At 41.2% G+C, this 24,812-nt stretch overlaps 2 protein-coding genes across 3 annotated transcripts; one reads left to right on the forward strand and one right to left on the reverse strand.

The window, feature by feature from the left end:
* Nucleotides 1–103: 103 nt before the first annotated feature.
* On the forward strand, nt 104–23,868 carry ift140 (intraflagellar transport 140 homolog (Chlamydomonas)). 2 transcript variants are annotated; one of them, XM_031291308.2, is made up of 31 exons: nt 104–259; nt 770–933; nt 1,075–1,296; nt 1,617–1,738; nt 1,876–2,006; nt 2,270–2,445; nt 2,520–2,611; nt 2,687–2,793; nt 3,014–3,156; nt 3,307–3,510; nt 3,674–3,746; nt 4,239–4,330; nt 4,513–4,640; nt 5,022–5,139; nt 5,284–5,405; nt 5,495–5,630; nt 5,838–5,969; nt 6,191–6,226; nt 6,625–6,869; nt 19,188–19,365; nt 19,919–20,109; nt 20,235–20,330; nt 20,443–20,575; nt 20,848–20,991; nt 21,203–21,331; nt 21,542–21,724; nt 21,825–22,028; nt 22,236–22,448; nt 22,737–22,903; nt 23,044–23,185; nt 23,346–23,868. In XM_031291308.2, the coding sequence occupies exons 2-31, from the start codon at nt 787–789 to the stop codon at nt 23,523–23,525; spliced, it is 4,386 nt and encodes a 1,461-aa protein (XP_031147168.1). In that variant the 5' UTR covers nt 104–259; nt 770–786; the 3' UTR covers nt 23,526–23,868. The 2 variants fall into 2 exon arrangements, with proteins under 2 accessions (XP_031147168.1, XP_031147169.1); XM_031291309.2 differs by lacking the exon at nt 6,191–6,226.
* tmem204 (transmembrane protein 204) lies at nt 10,151–17,381 on the reverse strand. The gene is made up of 3 exons (XM_031291310.2): nt 17,102–17,381; nt 16,191–16,346; nt 10,151–11,226 (listed from the first exon to the last, which is right to left on the reverse strand). The coding sequence occupies exons 1-3, from the start codon at nt 17,379–17,381 to the stop codon at nt 10,982–10,984; spliced, it is 681 nt and encodes a 226-aa protein (XP_031147170.1). The 3' UTR covers nt 10,151–10,981.
* Nucleotides 23,869–24,812: the final 944 nt, after the last annotated feature.

Genomic DNA, 24,812 nt, shown 5'->3' on the forward strand with positions numbered 1-24,812 from the left:
AGATAGCATTTTATTTTGGGGAGATTAGAATGCTCTCGCTTTAACACGACTTTCGACAACAACTCGCGCGTGTTCGTTATTTTCCGTAACCCCTCCTCCTGTCCCGCCTTCGAAGTTGTCAGGGGCAACTGTAAGAGACGCTTTTTGCTCACACACAGGAGGCTACACAACAACACTGGAAGTGACGGTCGATGTTTAAGTTGTTTCGAGATTAAACAACTAGCTAAAGTAACATTTACCTGAAGCAAACGACAGTGAGGTTGGTCTTCATATAATTTAACAGAACGGTGAACTACATTCTACGGTAGCGAGGACTAGCAATGAATGCTAACTTTGGCTCGCTTACCTAGCTTAGCTTCTGTCACCAGCTAAAGCTAACTTAATCATTAGTCACATAAGGTTAATGGTAGCTGATAGTGCTAACTATTATGACAAATCCATAGCTAAGTTAAAGCTATGTTTATATCTACTCATAAGTGCACTAACGCTAACTAAGTCAAACAACGTTAACGTTACATTAACATAGCTAAGTGAAATTATACATTTGGAGTCATTGAATGCTATTTGAGGGTACGTTCAAGAGCGAACTAGCTAGTGATTACCGAGCTTTTACAACACGAATTAGCTAGACAGTTAAGTAGCTGGAAAAGGGACAATATGCTGCACAAGAAATACAAAAACGTAAAATCCAAGAATACATATGAATAACCATGTAAAATATTGGAGGCTCCACCTAGCTCCCATTCCCTGTTTCTTTTCTCAAATCCAGAGAGGAGCAGTGGGGGCATGGCGGTGTATTTTGACCACCGTATTGAGGCCCCTGAAAGCAATGGTGTGCCCTCTCAGTTGACCTGGCACTCAGCTCTTCCTGTACTGGCTGTGGCCTCAAGCAGCCCCACCACTGGCGGAATTGTAGATCTCTACCTGCAGCAGGTAAACACTGGGCTTTGCAGATGAACGAGAGAAAAACAAAGAAAGACCACTTTGTTATATCCACTAATATTCCGTGTGTGGATATTATTAATAACAGCATACTTAACAAAGTTTGCATACTTCATTCCTGTCCATATGCAGGGAGAGTATGTGGAGAACTGCCATTTAGAACGTCCTTACCAGCCCACAGTGCTGCGCTGGCATCCCACAAAGCCAGTGTTGGCACTAGGCTGGGAGAATGGAGAGGTAGTGCTGCTGACACACCCTGCTGGAGATCAAACAGTCCTTCCAAGCACACATGCAGCCTGCATCACACTGCTGGAGTGGAGTAGCTCTGGCAGCCGCTTGGTTACTGGTGATCAGGTGAGTGTATTGCAGTGACTGTATACACAAACACTCTTGCATATATACTGTATGTGCATGTCATGTCAACATACGTACCAATGCATTCAAAGCTGCTGGATATGCTGGTGGACCTGATTTTCATACATAATAAACATGCATTTTTCTGACAATACTTGGACCATGGTTGGATTACCAACATGGCATATTTGGCACAAGCCTTGGCAGGTTTAATCAAGACATAAACTGGATAAATTACGTGCGCAGATGCAATCTGAAACCATTAAAACTTCACATTTCTTCTTATAGAACCACATAAATATAGTGTAATTATTTGACAGACTGGAGCGCTAGCAGTATGGAAGGTAGATGCTCGTGGGAGACTTCAAGGAAACCATCTTGTGAAGCATGAATACAACAAACCTCTAACTTGCTGCATCTTCAGACCGGCCTCGCCTGGGGAGTAAGTAAACAAGATGCGATGCTCAGAGTTAGCTATTCTTCTTGGCAGTGAGATAATATTCAAAACATTGTGATATCACTATGCCCTCTTGATCTGAACGCTGCGTTGCTGATAGTAGAACCTAACTCATGTTACAGCGATGTAGCAATGCTAGCCCGAGCATCAGTTAGTGGTGATGAGAGTGCTCTGGACATGTTCAGCTGGAAGGGAGCACCTCTCAAGATGGGCCCACAGGAGGGACTCACATTCTACGTCAGCACTGTAGATGGTAAGAGTTAATTTTTTTGTTGTGTTCAGCATTTTAAGTATATTGCTGTCTTAAAGTATTTTTGTGAGCATGTTTTCTTAAAACCACATTTTTCAATTCAAGAGAAAAACATCAAGCCCACTTTAGCAGTTTGTCCTTCCTTTTTCAATGTAAAAAATGCATCAAAGAGTATTGTTATTGATCTACAACCCTGTCAGATCTCTGTTGTGCTATGAGGCAATGGTTATCTTACATCTTGTTAACCATGTGTACCTCGTATGTAGGTAAGGTCCACAGTGTGGATGAGCATTGTAAGACAAGCCTACTTCTCAGTGTGGAGGGCGAAATCAAGAAACTGCTCTACCTCGAGAAAAGAGAGTTGCTTGCTGTGATCACAGAGACCATGATGTTGTCACAGTACACTCTTGGACCTGAGGGAGGAGCCCAGGAAGTTATGAAGGTATACTAAAGTCATCAGAGAGGATTTCTCTTCTCAAGATCAGTTTGGTTTGTGAACATGTTTCTTTGTGACAGGTTAAGTTGAGCAGCAAGACTGGGCTGAATGTAGACATTATCTGGACAGAGAATGGCCTCCTCATCACAGCGACAGGGGAACAGGTTATCAGGTCAGTGTACACATACTGTTTGTACACACATACTGTACATTTCCATTTTAAACTTGAATGTGTTATTTTTTTTAGGCTGTGGGACCTCGACGGAGATGACAACTATGTTTTACCTCTCGACGAGACTCTGGGGTTTGAGAAAGGAGAGATGATGAACTGTGTCTCATACTGTGCTGGAAAAGGTAACTGCAAAATATATTTCCCATAGTGTGAACAGTATAAGGTGCTGTTTTTTTCTTCACATTCCTGTGGACTTGGTAGTTTCAAGATCTTTTAGTTTATCACATTCTCAAACCTTGAGTAGACTGATTACACATAAACCTTCATTACCACAATGTGTTACCGCTTGTTGCAAACTTTGTGAAGCCTCATTGCTTTTGTATAATGTTGTGGCCTCCCCAGAAATCTTGGCAGCTGGTACCAGCCATGGGCGCATAGCAATGTGGAAGATGGTGGTGCAGCCAGGCGGCAGCAGAGGGGATACCAAGGCCCAGTGGAAGCTACAGACGCCCACAGAAATAGAAGGAAATGTCATTCAGCTACAGGTACTGTCTGGACTAGCGTTTTTTTTTAACAGAACGTGATATTATCACATGGAAATAAGTTATGTGGAATTATATAATACAAAAAATGTAAAAATGACATCATATGTGTAGTATTCTACTGGGAAAGTTCACTCAGACCTTCCATTTCAGTGGGGCTCGAGTCTGAATCTGCTAGCGGCCAACAATTCGAACACGGTGCTGATCCTGAGTGAGCATGTGATGTCGGCCCACTTCAGCCAGCAGGTGGCAGCAGTGCAGCTCACCCCAACCCAGCTCAGCATCACTCAGTTCACCACAGGAGCGCACCTGACTCTGCAGTCTGACATACACATCAAGGGAGTTTGTGTTACTAATGTGAGTGTGGAGTTGAGAAGGGGAAGAAGTGATATTTCTCTGTACTTAAGACTATTTCTCTGTAAGAAAAGACAATGAATGCCTCTACAAAGGTTTGCCCATGAAGACAAGTAAAAATGTAAATGATATCATGGTAACTGGATGCGTGTTGTCATACCAACAGGATTCTGTGACAGTCTGGAGTGGCAAGCAGGTCACTGTATATGAGCTTTCGGGGACAGTTCTTCGCAATACAGGTACACGACTTAAAGCTTTAGCGCGTAACTTTTTGATATTAATGAACATCCGTTACATTCAAGCCATTGCCAAATGAGTTGCTACAAAGCTAATTAAGACTGTCAGCTCTCTGTATTTCTCAGCATGGCTGTGTTTAGAAATTGTTGTCGTCCAGCGACTTTCGCTCGCAGGAACTCAAGTGTGTCCTCCTTGGCTACAAGCAACTGCGTGGAGGAGGGGTGGGGGTGCGTGGGAAGGCTTGTGTCATGTGGATGCAACAACAGTGGTGTTGTCATTACTTAGAATTCCTCATGTGGGCGACAGAAACTACGCACTATAGCTTTAAGCAAAAGCCCACTGAACAGACCAAACAACATTTTATGGATGTGGAAAAGAAGAAACTGCACCGATTCCCCTGTACTCCATCCACTTCCTTCATTTGCAAACTTGTGCGTTTGTCCTCCATTTTTTAAACCGTTCTTTCTCCACCTACCCTCTTGCTGATTTCCCAGGATCGTTTCCTTGTGACTCCCATATCGTAGCTGTACATTTTGAGAACCTCTACACTGTGGAACCTAACAGGGTCCAGATTCGCACGCCACAGGTCTGTTGTCCCACCCTGAAGTTACTATCCAATATTCACTCAACACAGAGATGTGACAAATGTTTGAGCAAGCTGGGTGTTTTTTTGTTTTACTGCTGAATTATAATTGATTCTAAACACACAGGCAAGTGGTATTTGTCACTATAAATTGTTGAACCATCTTTTTTCTCCCTTTTCTTTAGGGCACAGTGAAGCAGCTGCTGACCTTCTCCAAGTCAGAGGGCAACCCTGTACTACTCAGTGTGTGTCAGTCTTACCTGGTGGTTGGCACAGACACAGCACACATTAGAGTCTTTGACCTCTCCCGAAGGTATAATGTTAATGTGGATGTTGGTTTCACTTCAGTTCTGGCTTCCTTCAATTAAAAAAAAGTAGTAAAAACAAAGCCAGGGGCGCCTGGGTAGCTCACCTGGTAGAGCAGGTCCATATATATAAGTTTACTCCTCGACACAGCGGCCGCAGGTTCGACTCCGCCCTGCGGCCCTATTCTGCATGTCATACCCCCCCTCTCTCCCCCTTCATGTCTTCAGCTGTCCTATATAAATAAAAGCCTAAAATGCCCAAAAAATAATCTTAAAAAAAAAGAAAGCCAGCTAACTGCCATGTATTGTATATGTCTCTTCATTGACAATTTCTATGTTCCAAGTACTTTTTTCTCCAACAATGCCAGTCTTACTGCATGTCTTTATAGAGATGCCAAAGCTCACTGCAGTGCTAAGAACCTGGCTGACCAGATTGCTAATCTGGGAGCCCTGAGGTCGGTCAAATGTAATGCCAACGGCAGCCAAGTCAGCATCCTAATCTCTCAGGTGAATGGACAACACTTACTCACTCCTTTTTATATATGTGTTTTTGAGAGCTTAGACTTATATTCAATATGTCAGTATCTTAAAATGTTATCATTTTATGTCAATATTTGTCTTAACTGAGCTGTATGTAACTCTTTCTCTCAGGTTAACGGGCGACCGGATCACAAAGTTTACTTTTATGACGTCGAGATGGACACGGTGACACACTTTGACTTCTTTGTTGGCAGACCGTCCAGTGGTATCTTACAGCGAGAAGAAAGTGAAAAGTAGGTTTTAACTGTATTTGTATATTTGTATTCTACCCGTATAGAGTTCTCTCCTTTGGTTGTCTTATCCTACATATACTGTGTTTCAGGCATCAGTTTCAGGGGACAGAGCTCAGCAGTCGCTGCCCTGTATTTCACTTCTGGGATGAGAGTGAACCTCGTCTTTTTGTCTGTGAGACGGTGCCGATCAGCTCTGAATCCGCATCAACTAGTTTCTTGGATGCGGTAAAGACTGCTTCTTAACATTGAGATAGTCCTGTACAGCTCTATCAGCAAAACACGACTGGTGCTAGAGTATGATTTGAATATATTTGAGAACCAAAAAGACATATGTTGATCTATGCATTTATCTTAGATGATTGATAATGATTGCAATAAATGCAAAGTCAATTTAAAGTAGTTTTGACAGTGTCTTGCCTTCCTTCTGCTCAGGTGGACGTGTTGGTAGTGACACTCTTCTGTACGCAGGAGCATGGGCTCCTCCTACACGACTGCTACCCAAAATCTTCAGGCCTGCAGGCGCTCCTCGCTCTGGATGTGCCCTACTATTATTTCAGCTGCAAGGTGAGGACGGAGAACACTCTGTTCTGCTTGTGTGTTGTCTTTTCTGTGTGTGTGTGTGTGTGTGTGTGTGTGTGTGTGTGGGTTCTCAAACAGCATCTGGAAAAGTTGCGTGCTGGCTGTTTCAAATCTTGAGTTTTCTTTAACATACCCCTTGTTTTTTTTGTTTGCACCATCACTTTGCTTATGTGGAACTCTGTTTGTTTGGTCTTACACACCCCCAGCTATTATTTCGGAGGGGGGGTGTCTTTTTACCAGAAGTAAGTGTCTGTCCCCTACACTCTGTTCAGAAAGCTTCAGTGTTCTTGACTCCCAACAACTGTGGCTGTGTATGCCTTGTGCTGCCTTTAAGCTAAAAATTAAAATAAAAAAGTATTGGCTCCAAGATCAGCAGCACAAGTGCACCCCTGAAATATTTAGATGTCACTGTGCTGTGTCCAGTTCCCATCCACCTTGTCTTGATGAATAGATTTGTTCTGTGATGCTTTGTTGTTGTCTTACCGATTCCCAAAACCCATGTTGTCCCCAGGATTTTGCATTTTACTTTTACTAATAATGACCATACCTTACCTAACATGCTGCATTTGTTTACTGGCTGTGAATCGCATGTTTATCAAATCGTAACACCATGTTTTTCTACCTGGCCACCCCTCCTCAGCCCGGTGAGAGAGACTCAGGGTCAGCAGAGATTTTGGCACCAACATCAGCACCTCCACAGCAGACTCAGCCATTGAGGGGTTCAGCTGCCCAGTTCCCCCATATGGTGTCCAGGCGAGCTCTCAGAGACTTTGTGGGGCTGGAGAACTGTGAGAAGGCCACCCGTGACGCCATGGTCAACTTCAGCTTCTACCTGACCATTGGCGATATGGACGAAGCCTTCAAGTCTATCAAGCTCATCAAGAGGTAAGGCATCAGTATGTGACATCATTGCACGTGTCAACTCAAAGAGAGGAGACGTGCAGGATGGCATGCCCTTGTTTGATCGCTGTCATCACTTCTCCCAGCAGCCCTTTCCACAAGGGTTTTAGTTCAAAGGCTAAGGATAGCATTGTTGCTACAATGGCCTTGACTCTTCTTAGAATGCTCAACAATGGTTTGCAGTGGGAGAGCTGTAATTGCTTGAGAATGTAGCATTGTGGCCTCTTGCTGTTCTTCACCACTCATTTCATTCAGCACCTTTGACTGCAAGGTCAACAACATGGAGGAAAACTACCACAATAGTTTAGCAAGCTTCATTTAGTTATTCTCTCTATAAGTCATATAAGACTGGTGATCAAGGCTTAACACAGCCTATTTTGTTATTTTCTTTAAAGTGTTACGCCAACAAAACATGCACTTGATATGTAAATGTAAAGAAATACCGTACATTTTATATACTGTATATGCAGAATTCCATAATATAACTAAACCCCACAGTTTGTCTTTCAGTGTATCGTATCATGCTATAATCAAATTAGATCCACCAGAGCATGACTTTTATTAGTTCATGTAAGTACATGAAATAGTATTTTAAACACAGGACATGATTAAGGACTTTTTCTGTGTCAGTGCTCAGGGAAGGAACTCTTCATTGTGTATATATGTGACTGTTTCTGTTAGTGTGCGGGTGTGTTTGGAGGGGATGTATGTTTCTAAACACACTGTGACACACTGTGACACACACACACACACACACACACACACACACACACACACACACACACACACACACACACACACACACACACACATTAGGTCCCCCTGCCAGTTTGGGCCAAAAGGAGTGCCCTTTCCATTCTTGCAAACATTGAATCAGGTCACTAAAAGGATGTGCGTGTCTGTTCCTGTGTGTGTGTGTGTGTGTGTGTGTGTGTGTGTGTTGGGGAATGTATATGTGATTTCAGCAAAGATCTGATATTATCTTTAGCAGAATACGTGATTCAGGGCACTTAGTCTGAATTCTGCTGTGTTGCTTTCGCACGTACAAATATAACATAAAAACAAACCAATGGGAAAATAGCATATCCTACTGCCCGGATATTCCAGAGAGTTTAATAGGCATGATGACAGCTTTACTAAGTTCCTCATTGATGGCTATTTTTATTGCTGGTCTTTTTTTTAAAGATCGGTATTGTGTTTGATTCCTGCATATCTCCACCCACAGGAATATGCATTTCCTGCAGCAGTAACCTGTACCTTCTGGGACTTGTCTCTGTGGTGCAGATCATTGAATTGACAAAAACTCTCATACTTGAGTCAGAGACTGGCTCCCGATCCAGGATCCCAGCTTATTTCATCTAGTTAGTACACAGGGCTTTACTCAGCCTCATCCTTGGATGTTCTGAATCAAGTAGAAAACATTATGACAGTTATAATTCACTTTATCCAAAACAGATATTCTCAGTATAAATGTCACTCTTCCAATGCAGCATGTCAGATACAGGTTGGAATGTCTTTATTCAGTGCAGACTGTGCTACTTCCTCTCATTCATTTTGTCCTTGACTTTAGGTGACATACTGCAGGGTTATCTGCCCACATGAATGCAAGCCTTCTCCTACTCTCTTTTTGCCACTGCATTTGCTATTTAAAAGCCATTTCCATCAGGAACAAAAACACCCAAGGAAGTGTTCAGGGGTGAAACAGAGACTGATGGATGATGTTGTAGTCATCATCATTGGCTGTGGTACATGTGGCCCTGATGCTCTCAGTGTATACCATTTGTCATAGGAAAGTATGTAATTCACTGCATGAAACTTTTACAGTTCTTTTTCGCTGTTGGTATGTCATTCTTCAAAGAAGTTAATCCTGTTTCCTGAAGCAAATATTAGAATTGTATAAAATGTAGATATTTCTATTTAGTGTTTGTTATACTGTGCTATCGATCAAATGGCAGTCCATATACAGTGCTGCTCATGAGTATTGGAACCCATGCTAAAGTTGACTAAAAAGAGGAATAAAAATCTTTTGGAAATTGATCTTAATGCCTTGATTGAAAAACTTAGGAAAAATCCAACCTTTGAGAACACCAATTTTCTTTGTCAATGAATAATGTATTGTAAATAAATAAATGTTCTTCCTTAAAATACAGGGGGCATCATTATACATACCCCTATGTTAAATTCCCATAGAGGCAGGCCGATTTTTATTTTTAAAGGCCAGTTATTTCATGGATCCAGGATACTATGTATCCTGATAAAATTCCCTTGACCTTTGGAATTAAAATAGCCCCACATCATCACATACCCTTCACCATACCTAGAGAATTTAACATAGGGGTGTCTATACTTATGCCCCCTGTATTTTAAGGAAGAACATTTATTTATTTGCAATACATTATTCATTCACAAAGAAAATTGCTGTTCTCAAAGGTTGAATTTTTCCTAATTTTTTCAATTAAGGCATTAAGATCAATTTCCAAAAGATTTTTATTCCTCTTTTTAGTCAGGGGTTCCAATACTCATGAGCAGCACTGTAGACTCTTAACAACAGGTTTTCAATTTTAGGATTTGGATATTTGTTTTTGGTTTTTTAAGCTATATGGACCTTTTTAAGCTCAATAATCAAAATGCATTTTGTCAGCACATGCTTGCACTATATTTATACTTTTTAATTGCACTGTATCTTGCACAATACTGTATATCACTGCTGTGATATAATGTCAAAAACTCCAGAACCTTGACTTTAAAAAATCACAGATACAATCATTAAAGTTTGCTAAAGGTTAATCTAATACAAATTTTGTCAAATCTGTCATTTTCAAAAATTTTAATTAATGAAGTTCTGTGTTGTCCATTTGTCAGGTGTGGTGTTGGACACCAAAACACGGAAACAACAACAACAACAACAACAACAACAACAACAACAACCACCACCACCACTGTGTTTGAATATTTACCAATACATTTATTGAATTGATATGATAAATTATTATTTTAATGTGCCACTATGTTTGGCGCTGTGGAAGACCCACAGATGGCCTGGAGTTCTTGCAGAAGTAATACAATAATACTAGTACTAGTGATAGCACTGTTCTTTATACAATTACATTATATTAATTTAAGTATACAGTATGTACCACAAGCGAGCAGAGAAAGCATCGTGAAAAATAAGTATTGAAATGTGTTTTCAAAATGCAGTACATCACCAAAACATTAGTTACCATCAGTTTAACAAATACTGCTTAAAAGAAATTCACATACATTAATTGGCAGGTCATTTCTCTTTTTATTTTCATTTGTTCAAGAGGAAAAATATTAATGTGGCTATGACTAATTTAAAGAGAGTTAGAGTGAAAATATTTCCTCTTTTCAGTAGGTGCGTTTATTTGATCAAAATATCACCTCATTGGCTGTTTTAAAATAAAATATTGTCACTGAGTTGGGTAAGCCCAACCAAAAAGGCAGAGTGACTCTTGCTTTTACCTTGTTAGTTTACTTACTTGCAACATATATCATTAATATTAAAATGTATTATAATTGTAATAAGCTCAAAATGAATGAAAACAAATATGAGGTATTCTGGTGTTACGTTTTCAACATCCTTTATAATTTCCAATTTATAATTATGCAGGAGGCCACTTAATAAGTGCACATATAACAAAACAGGTCAAGTTCCAGCTTGATCTTTGAATAAGCAGGATGTTTCATATAAGACAGTCCTCGTCCAAATTCCATATATAGCTACAAATCAGCTCACCCAAGCATGAATAAATGAAATATCATACGGTTTTGAATGTGTTTGGTAGTTTAGGGCTGCTTTATACATACATTTTAGTTAATTCTGTGACTTTTGTGCACTGAGCAGCAAACTCAAAAATTCTGATATCTTTGTTTATGGTGGGAGAAGTTGTAAAATATAGAGTTTTACAAATGCAGGTACATGTTAGTCCAGCTGTTGTAGGGCCACATGAATTCCCTCTTCTCTTGAATGTGACATTGGAGGCTCCTAGCTGGAGTAAAACATGAAACGCTGAGAGCACAGTCTTGTCAGAGTTGTCTGTTGTCCTTTTTTTGCTTGGCTTATGAAGTCACTTGGCTCAACAAGGCGACTCCACATAGTCATTGTCCAGGCGTGGGTGGAAAGGTGATGTCAGTGAGCGACTGATGATTATAACTCGAGGTGCAAGGCAGTCATCGCGGCGATGTAAAATGTTCCAGATGAGCATGGCCGCAGCCATCGTGGCTAGCAGGCAAGCAGCTATGTCCAAGTAGCAGGAGTAGGACAAGTGTGTGTAGGGCCCGATCCTGTAGAAGGTCACAAGTCCAATCACCAGCACGAAACCTGTACATGAGCACAGAGAGAAAAGTTTTCAGTCAGTGAAAATGCACCGCCATTCTCATGTAGCAACATCTAAAAACTGGTCACAGAAAAAGAAAATGTTCTTTAGGCAGAGCAAGGAGAAAAAAACTGTTCTGAAGAATATTTTCTTTTCTGTGACTATGTATGTATTTATTTTACTATTTCTAGCTTAGTATTTCTATGGTATTCGGGAAGCCGCACTTTAAAGTTACAGTAAAGAAACAGAGTGCGTGGCAAGTGAACCTCTTTTTGGAATCCCACATGCTCACATTTAGACTTCCATCCCTGTAGCATTGTATTTCACAGTTCAGCGGGAGCTCTGTGTGCAGCCTTTGAATTTGGAAATCTGTTTCCTCCTAGGAAGAACTTCTGAGATCTTGAGATCAAAGTTCTCAATAGCGTAAAAATATCAGAGCATGAATTTATGTGCAGAAAAGCCTTTGAGATGTTTTATCCTATTTTCTTTGATTCATAGCTAGTCACGCAATGAGGAACTCCTGTTTGCATGTGAAGGTAAAAAGCCACAGCCTTTAATTCCATGCTGTTTCTTTGATCTCAACTTTGTTTTATCGACGTTATCTGTGGAAAGTTAGTTACCGCCTCCATAGCCCACACCTTTCCTTATTCTTAAGAGTTGTGTATGGAAGCCCACAGCTATGGGCGCTGTTTAAGTATCCCTCCATCAATTCCTCATTTACAGCATTGAATACATGTCTGAAAACTTGCCACATCCACAGTGGTATAAATACAGGGACCAAAAATAATCACTGGAAATATGGATGTTGGTGCTTTAGGATATGAATCAGTCCGTTTCCTGAAGCAGTCAGCGGCACCAAGGGAGGAGTTCATTTATATTCTTTCCCTACCTCACAGTAAGACGTATATCATTGTTTTAAGTGAGGATGTGGATAATTGTGTCTGTGTATCATTGCGTGTCTACCACCATGTGTACGCATAAGAATGCTTGCTCAATCTGTTCATGTTTAACCTGTCTGGCTCCTTATCCAAGAAAATGAATAATCTCCTGTCCAGGTTCCAGTCAGGGTGTGCTGTGTGAACCTCTTTTTTGGCACAGACTTATCTTTCAAACTTCCTTCCCCTTCTTCCTCTTTCCATCCTTCCTTCCTTCTCTCCTCTCCACGCCCTAAGCTTCTAGGTTAATATATTTGCTGGACATTTGACATGATCTGTCTCAGAGTCTTATCTTAAGGTCAGCGCTTGGAAATTAATTTCGCTGGTTTGTTTTCTTTCCAAATAGTTATGTCTTGGTTCATTCTTAAAGGGCACATAATTGATTAGTGACTAGCCTGCCTGGATGTCTTGCTCAAACCTTTGTGCCTCCCTTATTAGCAGGAATCTCCTGAGCCACAGCTTTCTGGGAAAAGTTAGGCTCCTTCCTGAGCCACATTTAACAGATCTGAATTGAGTCCCACAGTTGGCAATTCCTCAAAATCAACAGAAATGATAATGTGCATCTCAGAGGGACATGGCCCGTGGTCATGACTTTTGACATGTTAGGGCTGTGTCCATTCAGAAAACACATTCCAGAGTTGTGTCCGTGGGTGATACGACCGATATTGTGCTTTCAGCCTGGGCCTGCCAAAACCACTGAGATATCACTGAATGGAACTGGATATTGTTATCCCACAGTCTGCTTGCAATAGCTGAGCATTTTGGCACGTCTGAAAATGAAAACATTCCTCAGAAAGAGTGTGATGGGTAAAAATATCTCCATTCATTGAGAGCTGAAGCCCATTCACTGACTCTGTGGGGGAGGTCTAACGTAGGAATAGGGAATGGATTACTGAATGGTAAAAAAGAAACTGTCTGTAGTTGGAAAATGAGGCCCCTTGAATGAATTTAGTAAAGGGAAGCCATTATTAATGTATTTTTGCAGCCTTTTTTTCTTATTGAAGACAGCTTATATTTCTGACGAATCTGACAATTATTTTCTCTATTAATTAGTGCTGCAACTAACGATTATTTTCATTTACGATTAATCTGTTGAATATTTTCTCGATTAATGGATAACTTGTTTGGTCTACAAAATGTCAGAAAATGGTGAAAAAAGTTGATTAGTGTTTTCTAAAGCCCAAGGTGATGTCCTCAAATATCTTGTTTTGTCCACAATTCAAATGTATTTAGTGTACTGTCATAGAGGAGTAAAGAAACTAGAAAACATTCACAATTAAGAAGCTGGAATCAGAGAATTAATAGTTGACAACTAACTGATTAATCGATTAAGCTTTGCAGCTCTACTATTAATCGATTCATTCAATAGTAAAATATTTGCCCATTAAATTCCCTGAAACCATAAAATCATATTGCTTGTTTTGTTGACCAGCAGTCTAAATCCCCAAAGTATTGAGTTTACTATCGGTTTACTATCTTTTTTTAAGATGATCTTTTCGGGGCATTTTCGAACTTTATTTTGATAGGACAGATGAAGACATGAAAAGTGAGAGAGAGTGGGAATGACACGCAGCAAAGGGCTACAGGTCGGAGTTGAACCCACGACCACCGCGTCGAGGAATAAACCTCTACATATGTGCGCCCGCTCTACCAACTGAGCTAACCCAGCCACAGCTGGCATTGTTTTTAACCATGCTAGTGTTGTGTCTCTAGGAATGGCAATGTCATCTAGTACAATCATCAGGGCAAATCGTATTTGTTGATTCTTGGGTTTACTGTCAGAGCCGCTAGTGTGGTTGTAGACTCTTGTTGCTTGAAAAATGGCTGAAACAACTAATTAGTTGTCATAATAGTTAGCAATTATTATTTCGTCAATTGACTTAATTATATAATTTTCTAATCGTGTCAAATCTAAATTCAAAGTTAATTCTTCTACACATTAGCAGGTCATTCTTGACCTTAGGAAAAAAAATACATGAACTACTATAAACTACCAAACAGCTATTTCTATGAAAAATCAGCTCCATCTCCAATGAAGACCGTCTGATACGGTTAAAAGTCATGGGGGGAAAAAATAGTAAATGGCTCTTGAATAGGAATTGTTTTTTCAATTCCTGCTTAGGTTCATATTCTATTAAAACTGAAATGATAAAAAAGTAAAATATATTGAAAAACCATATTGACAAGCATAGGAACACAATGACGTAAGACTTATTTTCCCACATTCTACTATTCTATTCACTAATATTGCATACATATTGCCTCATGTAATTTTTATCTGTTAAACTCTTAATAGTCTCCAGTCCTGAGTAATCTCTTTTTCATTGGAAGTATCCCATTTGCATCCCAGTTGCCAAGATACATGTCAGCTTATGACTCAGCAGCTTTGTTGGCCATATATGGTAAGAGAGTAAAATTGAAAGATGCCATTTTTTTCCAGAGAGCATTACTATATTTAGATGTCAGGGAAATAGGTGTGTACTTTTTGTTGCTTTTTAGACTTTGTCACTATTGTTACTACATATTGTTACTACTACGGTATTTGCGGACATAGTCTCATCGGTCATCATTGAACGTATTACTAAAACAGCTATACGTGTCCAGCAGCCATGTCGGTGATAATGATTTATGTTTATATTGCCATTGTCTTTATTAATCATGCTGTTGTGAGACGAGTTCCTGGTCACTGAGGTTTGGCTGGTGGTGTTGTCTAATGTTGGAAAATACGGTAACGTTGGGTAGGTGTCAATCCTCTCGCCAAGGTCTTAGAAGATAAAAGCCCTCATCCCTGCTGCGATGCGTGCCGAAGACGCTAACGAAGACTCATGGACATTTTGTAAACACAGACATAAAAGCTAGACCATCTTATCTAGATAGAGGCAATTCCCGCCCTGCTGTTGTGTGTACCACAGGACATTTCTGTATCAAAACACACTATAAACACTCAATCACAATACACACACACACACACACACACACACACACACACTGACATACACAGACCTGCATGCTTGCACAAATCCCTCCTGCCAGTGCACACACAAACACACAGTCCCTGTCGAAACTGTCTTTCCCGTGCGTTCCCCCTCCCCTCTTTTTCCTTCTTTAGCTCTGGGGTTTGCATAACAGGTAGTCACAGACATTTCCTCGTCCTGAGCAGGGATATCCTGGCGCCCGACAGTCGCTCCCTGGCTCGCTGCAGCTCTGGCCCATGGACTCTGGACTAGGACTAAATTTAGACCCAGAGCAGACCCCCTTCATGCCACTCTGCCACAATGATACCAACCGGCTGAACCACTGCACAAAACACAACACACTTCCTCTGCAGGGGCACTGGTACAAGCCATACCAGCCAGCTCTTGATGTGGGATAGGTGCTGGTTGTGAAGCAGTGGGTTTGTTACCATGACTACACTTAATTATGTTCTGTGCTAATTTATCCCGAGGATGGCCCTCTTTCTGTTTTCTGGTTTCCTAGTTTCTCACTTAGTTTGGCTGGTCTGTTATTTTATTTTGTTTATTTATACTACGCCAAAATCTGAAACACTGTGATTTCAGCAAAACATGGTTAAATGAAAATGATGATGGATAGTAGTACAGTAGGATCAAATATTGTTACAGCTTTCACTACTGTGCACTTATCACATTTTACGTACATTGTCTACATTTACCATGGATTTGGACTTACATTTAGTAAAAAATATAGTTGAGCAGTCATTTTCCAAAAATCCATGTTTATTTGATACTGCGTAAAGAGGTGTGCTTCATTTTGCTGTGTTCCTGCAGTATTTGGCCCCAGATCTTCAGTGCAGGCGAGTCAGCCAGTCTAGCTCCCCATGTGATTTTATCCCCTCTCTTTGGCAATCTACCAGAGAGCATGTGAACTTTGCCCTGCAGCATCTGGTTTTCTCTTTCTGTGTGATGTGATGTGCATAATTTGTTGGATAGAAGTATACTTTAACAGAAAGGTGCTTCTCTGAGGCTTGTCTTTCTGCTGATGCAAACAAACAAAGTTGTAGAAACACCGGTACTTACTAGCTAGCTGGAAGAGTGCTGCAATGGCCTCCTCCCACCACTGTGATTCCTGTGTAATAAAGGGCAGCTCCATCAGGCCTAGAAGGAAGATCAGCTGACCGGCAGTCAGGGCCACAGTCGCCATCAGGTTACACGCCCGCATCATGTCAAACTGCACTTGAGGGACCAGAAGAAGAGCTGTGTCATTTTTCCTGCACTGTGATCTAAATGCATTAATTGGATACGCATGACAAGTTAGGTTGAGTCTAAATCAGAGGTCTTGATCTTAAAGGGGAATATAGTATACATTTGTAGCAAGGTGACATTGACATGATCAAGATTTATAATCAATGGAGAGGCACGTCTTTGTCTAACGTTATTAGGCATTAGGCCCATTGTGCCCAGGAAAGTTGGCCAGACTTTTTTCTTGAATGAAAATTTCTCAATGGAGCTTAATTTAGTAAAGCAGGTAAATCCATAACAACTCTGACTCATCCAGATAGGGTTTATATGTTTAAACCATGTCAGCAACATGATTGCCCAACAAAAAGATGCATTTGGCTTTAAAATGAATTGCCTACTATAAATTATTGGCTGGCTGCCATGTGCTACTGTTTACACTAATACATCAGACCGCTATTGACCTAAAGCAAAGCGCTTGGGTTGGATTGTGTTTGGATGTTGTGCATAACAAGTTGATCTGTTGTTGTTGATAATCCAGTCAGTTGAGTATTTTGGTTTTAAGTTTTGAGATAAAGTTACCATCTCTGGCACCCAATCAGAAGATATACCAATCAATCAGTCAACCAGTCTGATGAGAAAGAGATAGGACACTTTGAAGTTGGCTAATATTCTTTTTTTTTTTTTTAGAAAGCTTGCATAAATAACATTGTTATGTTGCACTTTAAATCAAAACTAGCATAAAAACTTACATCTGACAGTGCTGCGGGATTCTTGGTAGCCTGCATAGTCAGAGCCCCATCCCAGACTTTCGCACTGCCTCTGTGTCCCATGCCCCCTTCTCCCAGCCTGGAGATCATCGCGGCCCCTTTCCCCACCATTGGGGCACATTCTCCATAGTCCTACACTCCGCTTGCGTCCGTCCTCAAGGGCCTGCAGTACCCAGCTGGGGGTGAAGGCTGCAACATTATTTAGGACCAGGGACAGCAGGGCTACCGCCACCGCTGCCGCCACTAGCCTCTGCACGGCCATGCGACGCCCGGCGCCCGCCACCTCTCCCCCTCCCTCGTGTCCCTCCACCGACCCCTGATCCTCCGCAGAGTCCTGCCCGCTCTCTTGCCTCTCCTCTTGGGCAGTAGCACCAGCAGTGCTCCGGGCCCCCTGGTTCCTCTCCACCTCCTCCGCCACCACCACCACCTCCTCCTCCAGCTGTTAGCGAGTGCTGTCCCAGCTCACGCAGAGGTGGAATTGTCAAGAGTGTTGTCTTGAGGCTTAGCTAAAGGACATCTCCATTCATCCTCATTCAGGAGTTGGTTGTCGTTGCAGCAGAGCCTCAGCCCTCCTCCTCAGACAGCACTTCGGGTACACGGGGATTAATCCAACTGGCACCTAGGTCCATTCCCCTGGCTCCGTCTGGCTGCAGCTTGACTCTTGGATCTTGCTCCTTGCTTGCTTTTCTTTATCTTCTCCTTTTCCTTCTTCAGTGTGTTGCTTATTGCACTGCTCTGACTCCTGTTTGTGCAGCTGGCTTCTCTGTGTAGGCAACAGATTATTTTGTTTTTTTTTTCCTTGTCTTTCCCTTCAGCAACTTCACATTGCCTTCGGAAGAGTAGAGATGCAAATAAGCATAGATTCTCAGGACAGTGTTGCTCAGCGCTGACTCCTCAGTGGCTTTACTGAGGCTTACCAAGACTGTCTCTCAACCCACTGCCAGACTGGAACAAGATGTCCTTTAACGCACCTCCTTCTGCTTCTTTCTGTATTTCCCTCTCTCTCTCTCTCTCTCGCTCACTGTTTCTTTCCAAATCCTTGAGGTCAGAGTTGAAATGTGGGGGAGTTGCTGTTCGTCATAGTCCGAGACATCAGTTTGCAACTGTAGAGCATTAAACAGGCTTTAAACAGACAGCTCCCTCCTTCATGATCACTTTAAATGTGTGTGTGTGTGTGTGTGTGTGTTTTTGTGAGAGAGTGTCCAAAAGACCCCCTCTTAGACGTCACTGTTGTGTATTCTTTTGTCTGGAGCCCAGGGGGCGTTTGCTAAAGTCCTCTCTCTCGTGTGCAACAAACATATTGGCCGCCGCAGTCAGCCAGCAACAGGATGTGTTTCCTGAGAGGAAAAGAGGATGGGAAGAGGGGCCAAATGTAGACCTGTTCCTTCTCTTGTCTTTCCTTTTCTGGCTCTCTAGATCTTGCCGCCCTGTGTGCAGCTAGCTCTATTTTTCTCAGCAAGTAGCTCACATTTCATTGTCAGGGTTGGTTTTCTGTGACCATATAGAGGAAGATTTTGGCTACTGCTGTGGCTTTCTTTTTCTTCACTCGTCCTCCATTCCCCCTCTTCTAGCAGGGCCTCTAAAGATTTGGGGTATTTCCTGTTGCCAACTTTAATAAACAGCCCACATCTGTATCAGCTAAAGCAAGGAGGAGGGAGGTGGACGCAAATAGAGACCAGATGGCTGTGGAATCTTAAATTTGGAATTGAAGCAGAAGTAAAAGGGGGTAGAGAGGCTGATTTACGTCAGCAAGACAAAAGGAAAAAAAAAAGGAAAGACAGAGTTAGAAAAGCACGCCTCTTGCTTTGGGTTAAATTCCTGCATACATTCTTGTATCTCTATGCTTATATCAGTGTTTGTGTGCAGGATTTGTTTTAATCATGAAATAAATGTTGAAACAATACTTCAGTACTGGATGTCTGGCCAGCGAGGGTTTAGACTTAAAATACAGACCTAAACTAAACTGTAAATAATTGTGTGTAACTGTATTCACTGTTGAATAATAAAATACCAATGCCGTGAGATACATATTGCCCTTGCAAACAATCCATTTCTCTTTTCTCTGTAGTAAAGCGGTATGGGAAAACATGGCACGGATGTGTGTGAAAACCCGCCGGCTGGATGTGGCGCGTGTGTGCCTTGGGAATATGGGAAATGCCAGGGCAGCAAAAGCCCTGAAGGAGGCCGAGGCTGAGCCTGAACCAGAAGCCCAAGTGGCTATGTTGGCCATTCAGCTCGGCATGCTGGTAAGAGATTAGTAGTGTAGTAGTGTAGTGTAAATGACCGATGGGACATGCCTCACTCACAATCAAGCTAATATAAATGTGCCCATTTTTCTCTGCCCTATTTATGGAATACGTTTTCTATTCATTCATGTTTGGCTGTTATTTCGTTTTACATTACAGCTTTTAAAATCGAAAATATGACATGGAATGTTTATTTAATGACGGACTATACTTTATTTTATTCAGCCATTCTTTCTGTCATAATTTTTAGTCCGAGAAAAACAACATACATTCAAAAACGGGGGGAAAACCCCGGACAAGATGGACAATGCAATAGAGAACATATAAGATAATGAAAGCAGAAACGCCATCCCCTCAGTCCAGATCATAAAATCCATCCAGAGGATATTTTTTCTGTTGTTCATAAATAAACCCAAAAACTTGTCTAACATAATGCCACATCCTTTGGCTACAAATAACACATCCTCTTTTTAGATCTATGCAGCGCACCACACAAAGACCACGGGACCAAAAGCATTTATTTTTCAATCATCTTTTTCCTGTCCTTCAATAGGATGATGCAGAAAAGTTGTACAAGTGCTGTCAGCGTTATGACCTGCTGAACAATTTCTACCAGGCTTCTGGCCAATGGCAGCAAGCTTTGGAAACAGCAGAGAATCATGATCGCATCCATCTGCGCACCACCTACTACAATTATGCCAAATATCTGGAGTCCACTGGCGACAAGACCCTGGCCCTCACATAGTGAGACAGAATCTGTTGTTTTATGTCAATGATATAGTAGTTTTGAATTTAAGTATTTGTGTCGTTCTATGTAAGGGCAAATTTACCATGGAAACAAAGTGTGATTGTCAGCCTTGTTGTTACAGTTATGAGCATTCAGACACACACAGGGTCGAAGTGCCCAGAATGCTCCAGGATGACACGTCGTCTCTAGAGATCTACGTTAACAAAATGAAAGACAAGTAAGTCCAGAGTTTCTCTTGATGGTAAAAACCTTGTCATTTTGAAGAGCATATTACACATTTTGCATACTATATGCATTTAAACATCAGTCCTATCATCTTCTCCATCCAGGAACATCTATAAGTGGTGGGCCCAGTACCTGGAAAGCCAGTCAGACATGGATTCAGCGCTGCGTTTTTACGAATGTGCCCAGGATTATCTCTCCCTGGTTCGAGTCCACTGCTACATGGGGAACATTCAGAAGGTGACTCAGTTTGTATTCGGGGTGTCATGTAATCTTTTATTGAAAAAAATATCACTCATTATGGGTATTGCACTGGATAAATTAGCTTTATTTCAAATATAGATGTTAATTGTTTTGAAGTGACAGCATTCCACAGTGATTTAAATCTCATTATTTGCACTAGATACACTATTTGTATCGCAGTAAGAAACATGCAATAATAAACATGCAGTAATAACATTGATATAGTGAGCTGTCCATAAATGTGAGAATGTATTTATTTATTATACCAGGCATCTGAGATAGCCAATGACACAGGTGACAGGGCAGCGTCATACCACCTGGCCAGACACTATGAGGGCCATGATGATATCAAACAGGCTGTCCACTTCTACACACGAGCCCAGGCCTACAACAATGCCATACGACTTTGTAAGGTAAAGCATTCCACCGTATATTTTTCTGCCCATTCTTACTAATACCCGAGATACAGGTATTTATGAATCAAGACTTTTATTTATCATGGTATTCGTTGGCGAAAATGCTGTGTATTCTATATCTTCTTAACATGTTTGTTCATTCATTGTTGTTGCTGTGCTCCAGTCTTTCTCTCAGTGGCTTGTTGACATGTGTATTGTGTCTAAACAGGAGAATGGTCTGGATGACCAGCTGATGAACCTGGCTCTACTGAGTAATGCTGAGGACATGATGGAGGCTGCCTGTTACTACGAGGAGAAAGGCACCCACATGGACCGAGCTGTCGCACTGTTCCACAAGGTCCCTCACAAATTTCAGTTATACATTAAAAAGTTCCTATAATAAAACCTTTTGTCAATTACATTGCACAAATGTCTGAGGTTACATTCAGGTTGATGCCTTCTAAATCATTCCACGAGGGGGCAGTATTGAGCCAAATATTTAAAGCCAGGGGGAAATTATTGTTACAGCTGTATGTTTTTTTTTTTCTGCTAATTTTCTCCACTGTAGGCTGGTTACGTCTCCAAAGCTCTAGAGTTGGCCTTTGCCACCCAGCAGTTTTCTGCACTTCAGCTGATTGCTGAGGATCTGAATGAGTACTCTGACCCAGCCCTACTGGCCCGCTGCTCTGACTTCTTTATCACGCATTCCCAGTATGAGAAGGCTGTGGAGTTACTGGTAGCAGCCAAGAAGGTACCTGTTTGTGACACTTCATCACCCATACATGAACATATTAGTTCACATGTGCGTACTTACAGTATATGTGTGTCTTTTCATGTGTGTATGAACGAAGTACCATCAAGCCTTGGAGTTGTGTGTGACCCAGAGCTTAACCATCACAGAGGAGCTGGCAGAGAGAATGACCGTAACTGATTCAAAAGACTTGTCTGAAGAGGCCCGAAAGGAGCTGCTGGAGAGGATAGCGGACTGCTGCATGCGTCAGGGCAATTACCACCTGGCCACCAAGAAATACACACAGGCGGGCAACAAGCCCAAGGTAATACTGTGGTGTGTGTAGTAAACACTATATGGATTCTCTGCAAGCTTAGAACTTGTAAGTATCTGGGTGAGAGGACAAGGGATTACTCCATCTGCTCTGTCATGATGTCATGTGGCATGTGCAATACACGCACACACAAATACATGCACCTGCAAGTTAAAATATGACCGTAATAATGTTTGAATGTGTCTTTTTTTTAAACAGGCCATGAGGGCCCTGCTAAAGTCAGGCGACACAGAGAAAATAGTATTCTTCGCCAATGTTTGTCGTCAGAAGGAGCTTTTCATCATGGCCGCCAACTACCTCCAGTCTCTGGACTGGCGGAAAAATCCAGAGATCTTGAAGACAATCATTGGTTTCTACACTAAAGGCAGGGCACCGGACCTGCTGGCTGGCTTTTATGAAGCCTGTGCTCAGGTAGAGCAAAACCCCATACAAGATTTCCATCCATTTCATGACGTTTATTATTGGTATTTGTCTGGTTATGAATTGACAATAAGCATTTCAAAAGAAGTCTGTTAAATTTAGGACGGTGGTCTTAAATAACAACAAGCATATTCAGTAGGATCATTAGAAAATGTAATCATTAGGTTATTCTACGTCCAGTTCTTCTAGTTGTAACTTGAATAGAGAATAATCCAGGCAAAATACCTTTTTTTCAAATAACACAGTGTATGCTTGCTGCTCTTGTTTACCATTGTTAAGGTTGAGATTGATGATTACCAGAACTATGAAAAGGCTCTAGATGCTTTGACTGAGGCGTTCAAGTGCCTCTCAAAAGCAAAGGACTCTTCAACTGGACAACAGGAAGTAAGACTGGCTGACCTGCAGCATAGAGTCACGCTAATCAAGAAGTTTGTCCACGCACGCAGGTAAGAATACAACTCCTATTTGTTCTTTTTTGTATCTTAATAAGTACCTTATTTTTCCTCCAAAACAGACATTTTTGTGGGAAGTTTTGTTATTTGTGTGGCTGTGATCTTCATCTGATGTTTTGAGCTTTTGTCTGCAGGTTGTATACGGAGGATGCTGATGAGGCGGTGCGGTTATGTGAAGCTCTGCTGGAGGAGCCGGAGTTGGACCCTGCTGTCAGGATTGGAGATGCATTTGGTTTCCTGGTGGAGCACCACTGTCAGCAAGGCAACTTCCAAGTGGTGACTATCATTTTTGTCTAGCTTTTTTATTACGTGAAATGACACTTTGGTTAAAGAAAATATCTGCATCCTGTGAAAGAAAGTTTTAATTGTCAAATCATCTTGATTGTCAGTTGATGTCTCCAGATTTACTGCTCTCCTTTCCGTCTTTTTTCTCCAGGCCTACCGTAAGCTGGAGGAGCTCCAAAGGATTTTGCCGTCACAGAACGTCAGGTACTATGTTAGCCAAGCCAGCCTAGAGTCCCTGCAAAAAGAGATGGGTGTACACATGGGTCGTGGTGACAGCAGGCAAGGTGTGAAGGAGGAGGACGAAGTGGAGGAGGACATAAATGTATCTTAAATTGATCTTACTGATGATTTTTTTTTATTTTGTTAAACAATATAATATATTTTCATATATTATGAATGTATTATTGTATAAAGAATCCACATTTTCAAGTGCATAAATATGCAAGAGTCTGAACTTTCTCAGACCGGTAACGACTGTGCAGTTAGCGTCAGTTAGCAACACAAATCACATTGGTAAAATGAGCACAGTAATCACATGTAATATAAGGCACTTGATTATCACGTGCATGGACGAGCACTGTGAAGCGAAGACAGAAGAGACGGGGGAGGGAGATCGCTACACCAAGACGGCATGAGGTTGTTTAAAATCTTCCATACTCATTGAGACAGGATGTCTCCTACCTCAAAAACCCAAATTTTGAGTGCAAATTTCCATTGTGACTGAGGACCAAGTGAAGGAATCGACACTAGAGGCTCTAATTGTAGAGCTTTGATATATTAATGGCCATGTTCACATAGATGTAAACAATCTTTCAATCTAATGCAGTGGTAGTGCATACAGATACACACTAGACCTACTAAATTCTACTGAATCTTCACCCTATTTTTTCAAAAAGTTGAACACAAATAACCTGTATGATCTGCAAAAGAATGTTTTTTATTTATTGAATGCAGCTCTTGTATTTTACCTTCAATCCTGGATTAATTTCACAACTGCAGAATTGATGAATACAGATTATCGCCTTTGAGCTAAATTTTATATCTAAATTTGGCTTTGAATGTGCTGTTTATTATAGATATATCCCCAGACATGATTATGTGGTTTACATGCATTAGGTACAATGCATTTTGTTTTTATTCAATTAATGTATTAACTGTAAGTATCCTCTCAGTGTCAAAAGTCATATCTCTGTAAAGCATTTTTCAGATATTTTTGATAACTTGTGAGTCGATTTTTACTGAACACATGTGAATCAATCTGTTTTACATTACAATACATTGTTCCTATACTTTGAAAAGTTCCTATAATAAAACCTTTTTCAGTTAAATTGCACTGTATGGCCTGGAAGGTTTATATATCGGTAGTGGTATTCATATTCATAGGCCTGTAATCGACTAAACAGACTGGAGCTGGCAAAGATGTACACCCTGGTCAGACAATATCTATTATTTAACCATAACATGAAGTCATTATTAGTACTGATTTACATTGATTTTACAGAATATGGCCTATAAATCCTAATCCGAGTCTTTTCTAACTGTACTCACAAGATGGCGCCACTGTCAATGACATTTACCAAATTTCGGCCTCTGTTAGAAGAAGCAGTGGTTTAAATAC

This window comes from Sander lucioperca, chromosome 22 (assembly GCF_008315115.2).
Source record: "Sander lucioperca isolate FBNREF2018 chromosome 22, SLUC_FBN_1.2, whole genome shotgun sequence".
Classification (NCBI taxonomy): Eukaryota; Metazoa; Chordata; class Actinopteri; order Perciformes; family Percidae; genus Sander; species Sander lucioperca.

Excerpts from the sequence above, each read along its gene's own strand:
- ift140 (XM_031291308.2), top strand. The coding sequence starts at position 787 with ATGGCGGTGTATTTTGACCACCGTATTGAGGCCCCTGAAAGCAATGGT. Across the intron at positions 4,641-5,021 it reads GTCTTTGACCTCTCCCGAAG|AGATGCCAAAGCTCACTGCA; the intron begins GTATAATGTTAA and ends ATGTCTTTATAG. Across the intron at positions 5,970-6,190 it reads ACTATTATTTCAGCTGCAAG|CTATTATTTCGGAGGGGGGG; the intron begins GTGAGGACGGAG and ends ACACACCCCCAG.
- tmem204 (XM_031291310.2), bottom strand. The coding sequence starts at position 17,381 with ATGGCCGTGCAGAGGCTAGTGGCGGCAGCGGTGGCGGTAGCCCTGCTG. Across the intron at positions 16,347-17,101 it reads ATCCCGCAGCACTGTCAGAT|TGCAGTTTGACATGATGCGG; the intron begins GTAAGTTTTTAT and ends TGGTCCCTCAAG. Across the intron at positions 11,227-16,190 it reads AGCACTCTTCCAGCTAGCTA|GTTTCGTGCTGGTGATTGGA; the intron begins GTAAGTACCGGT and ends GCTCATGTACAG.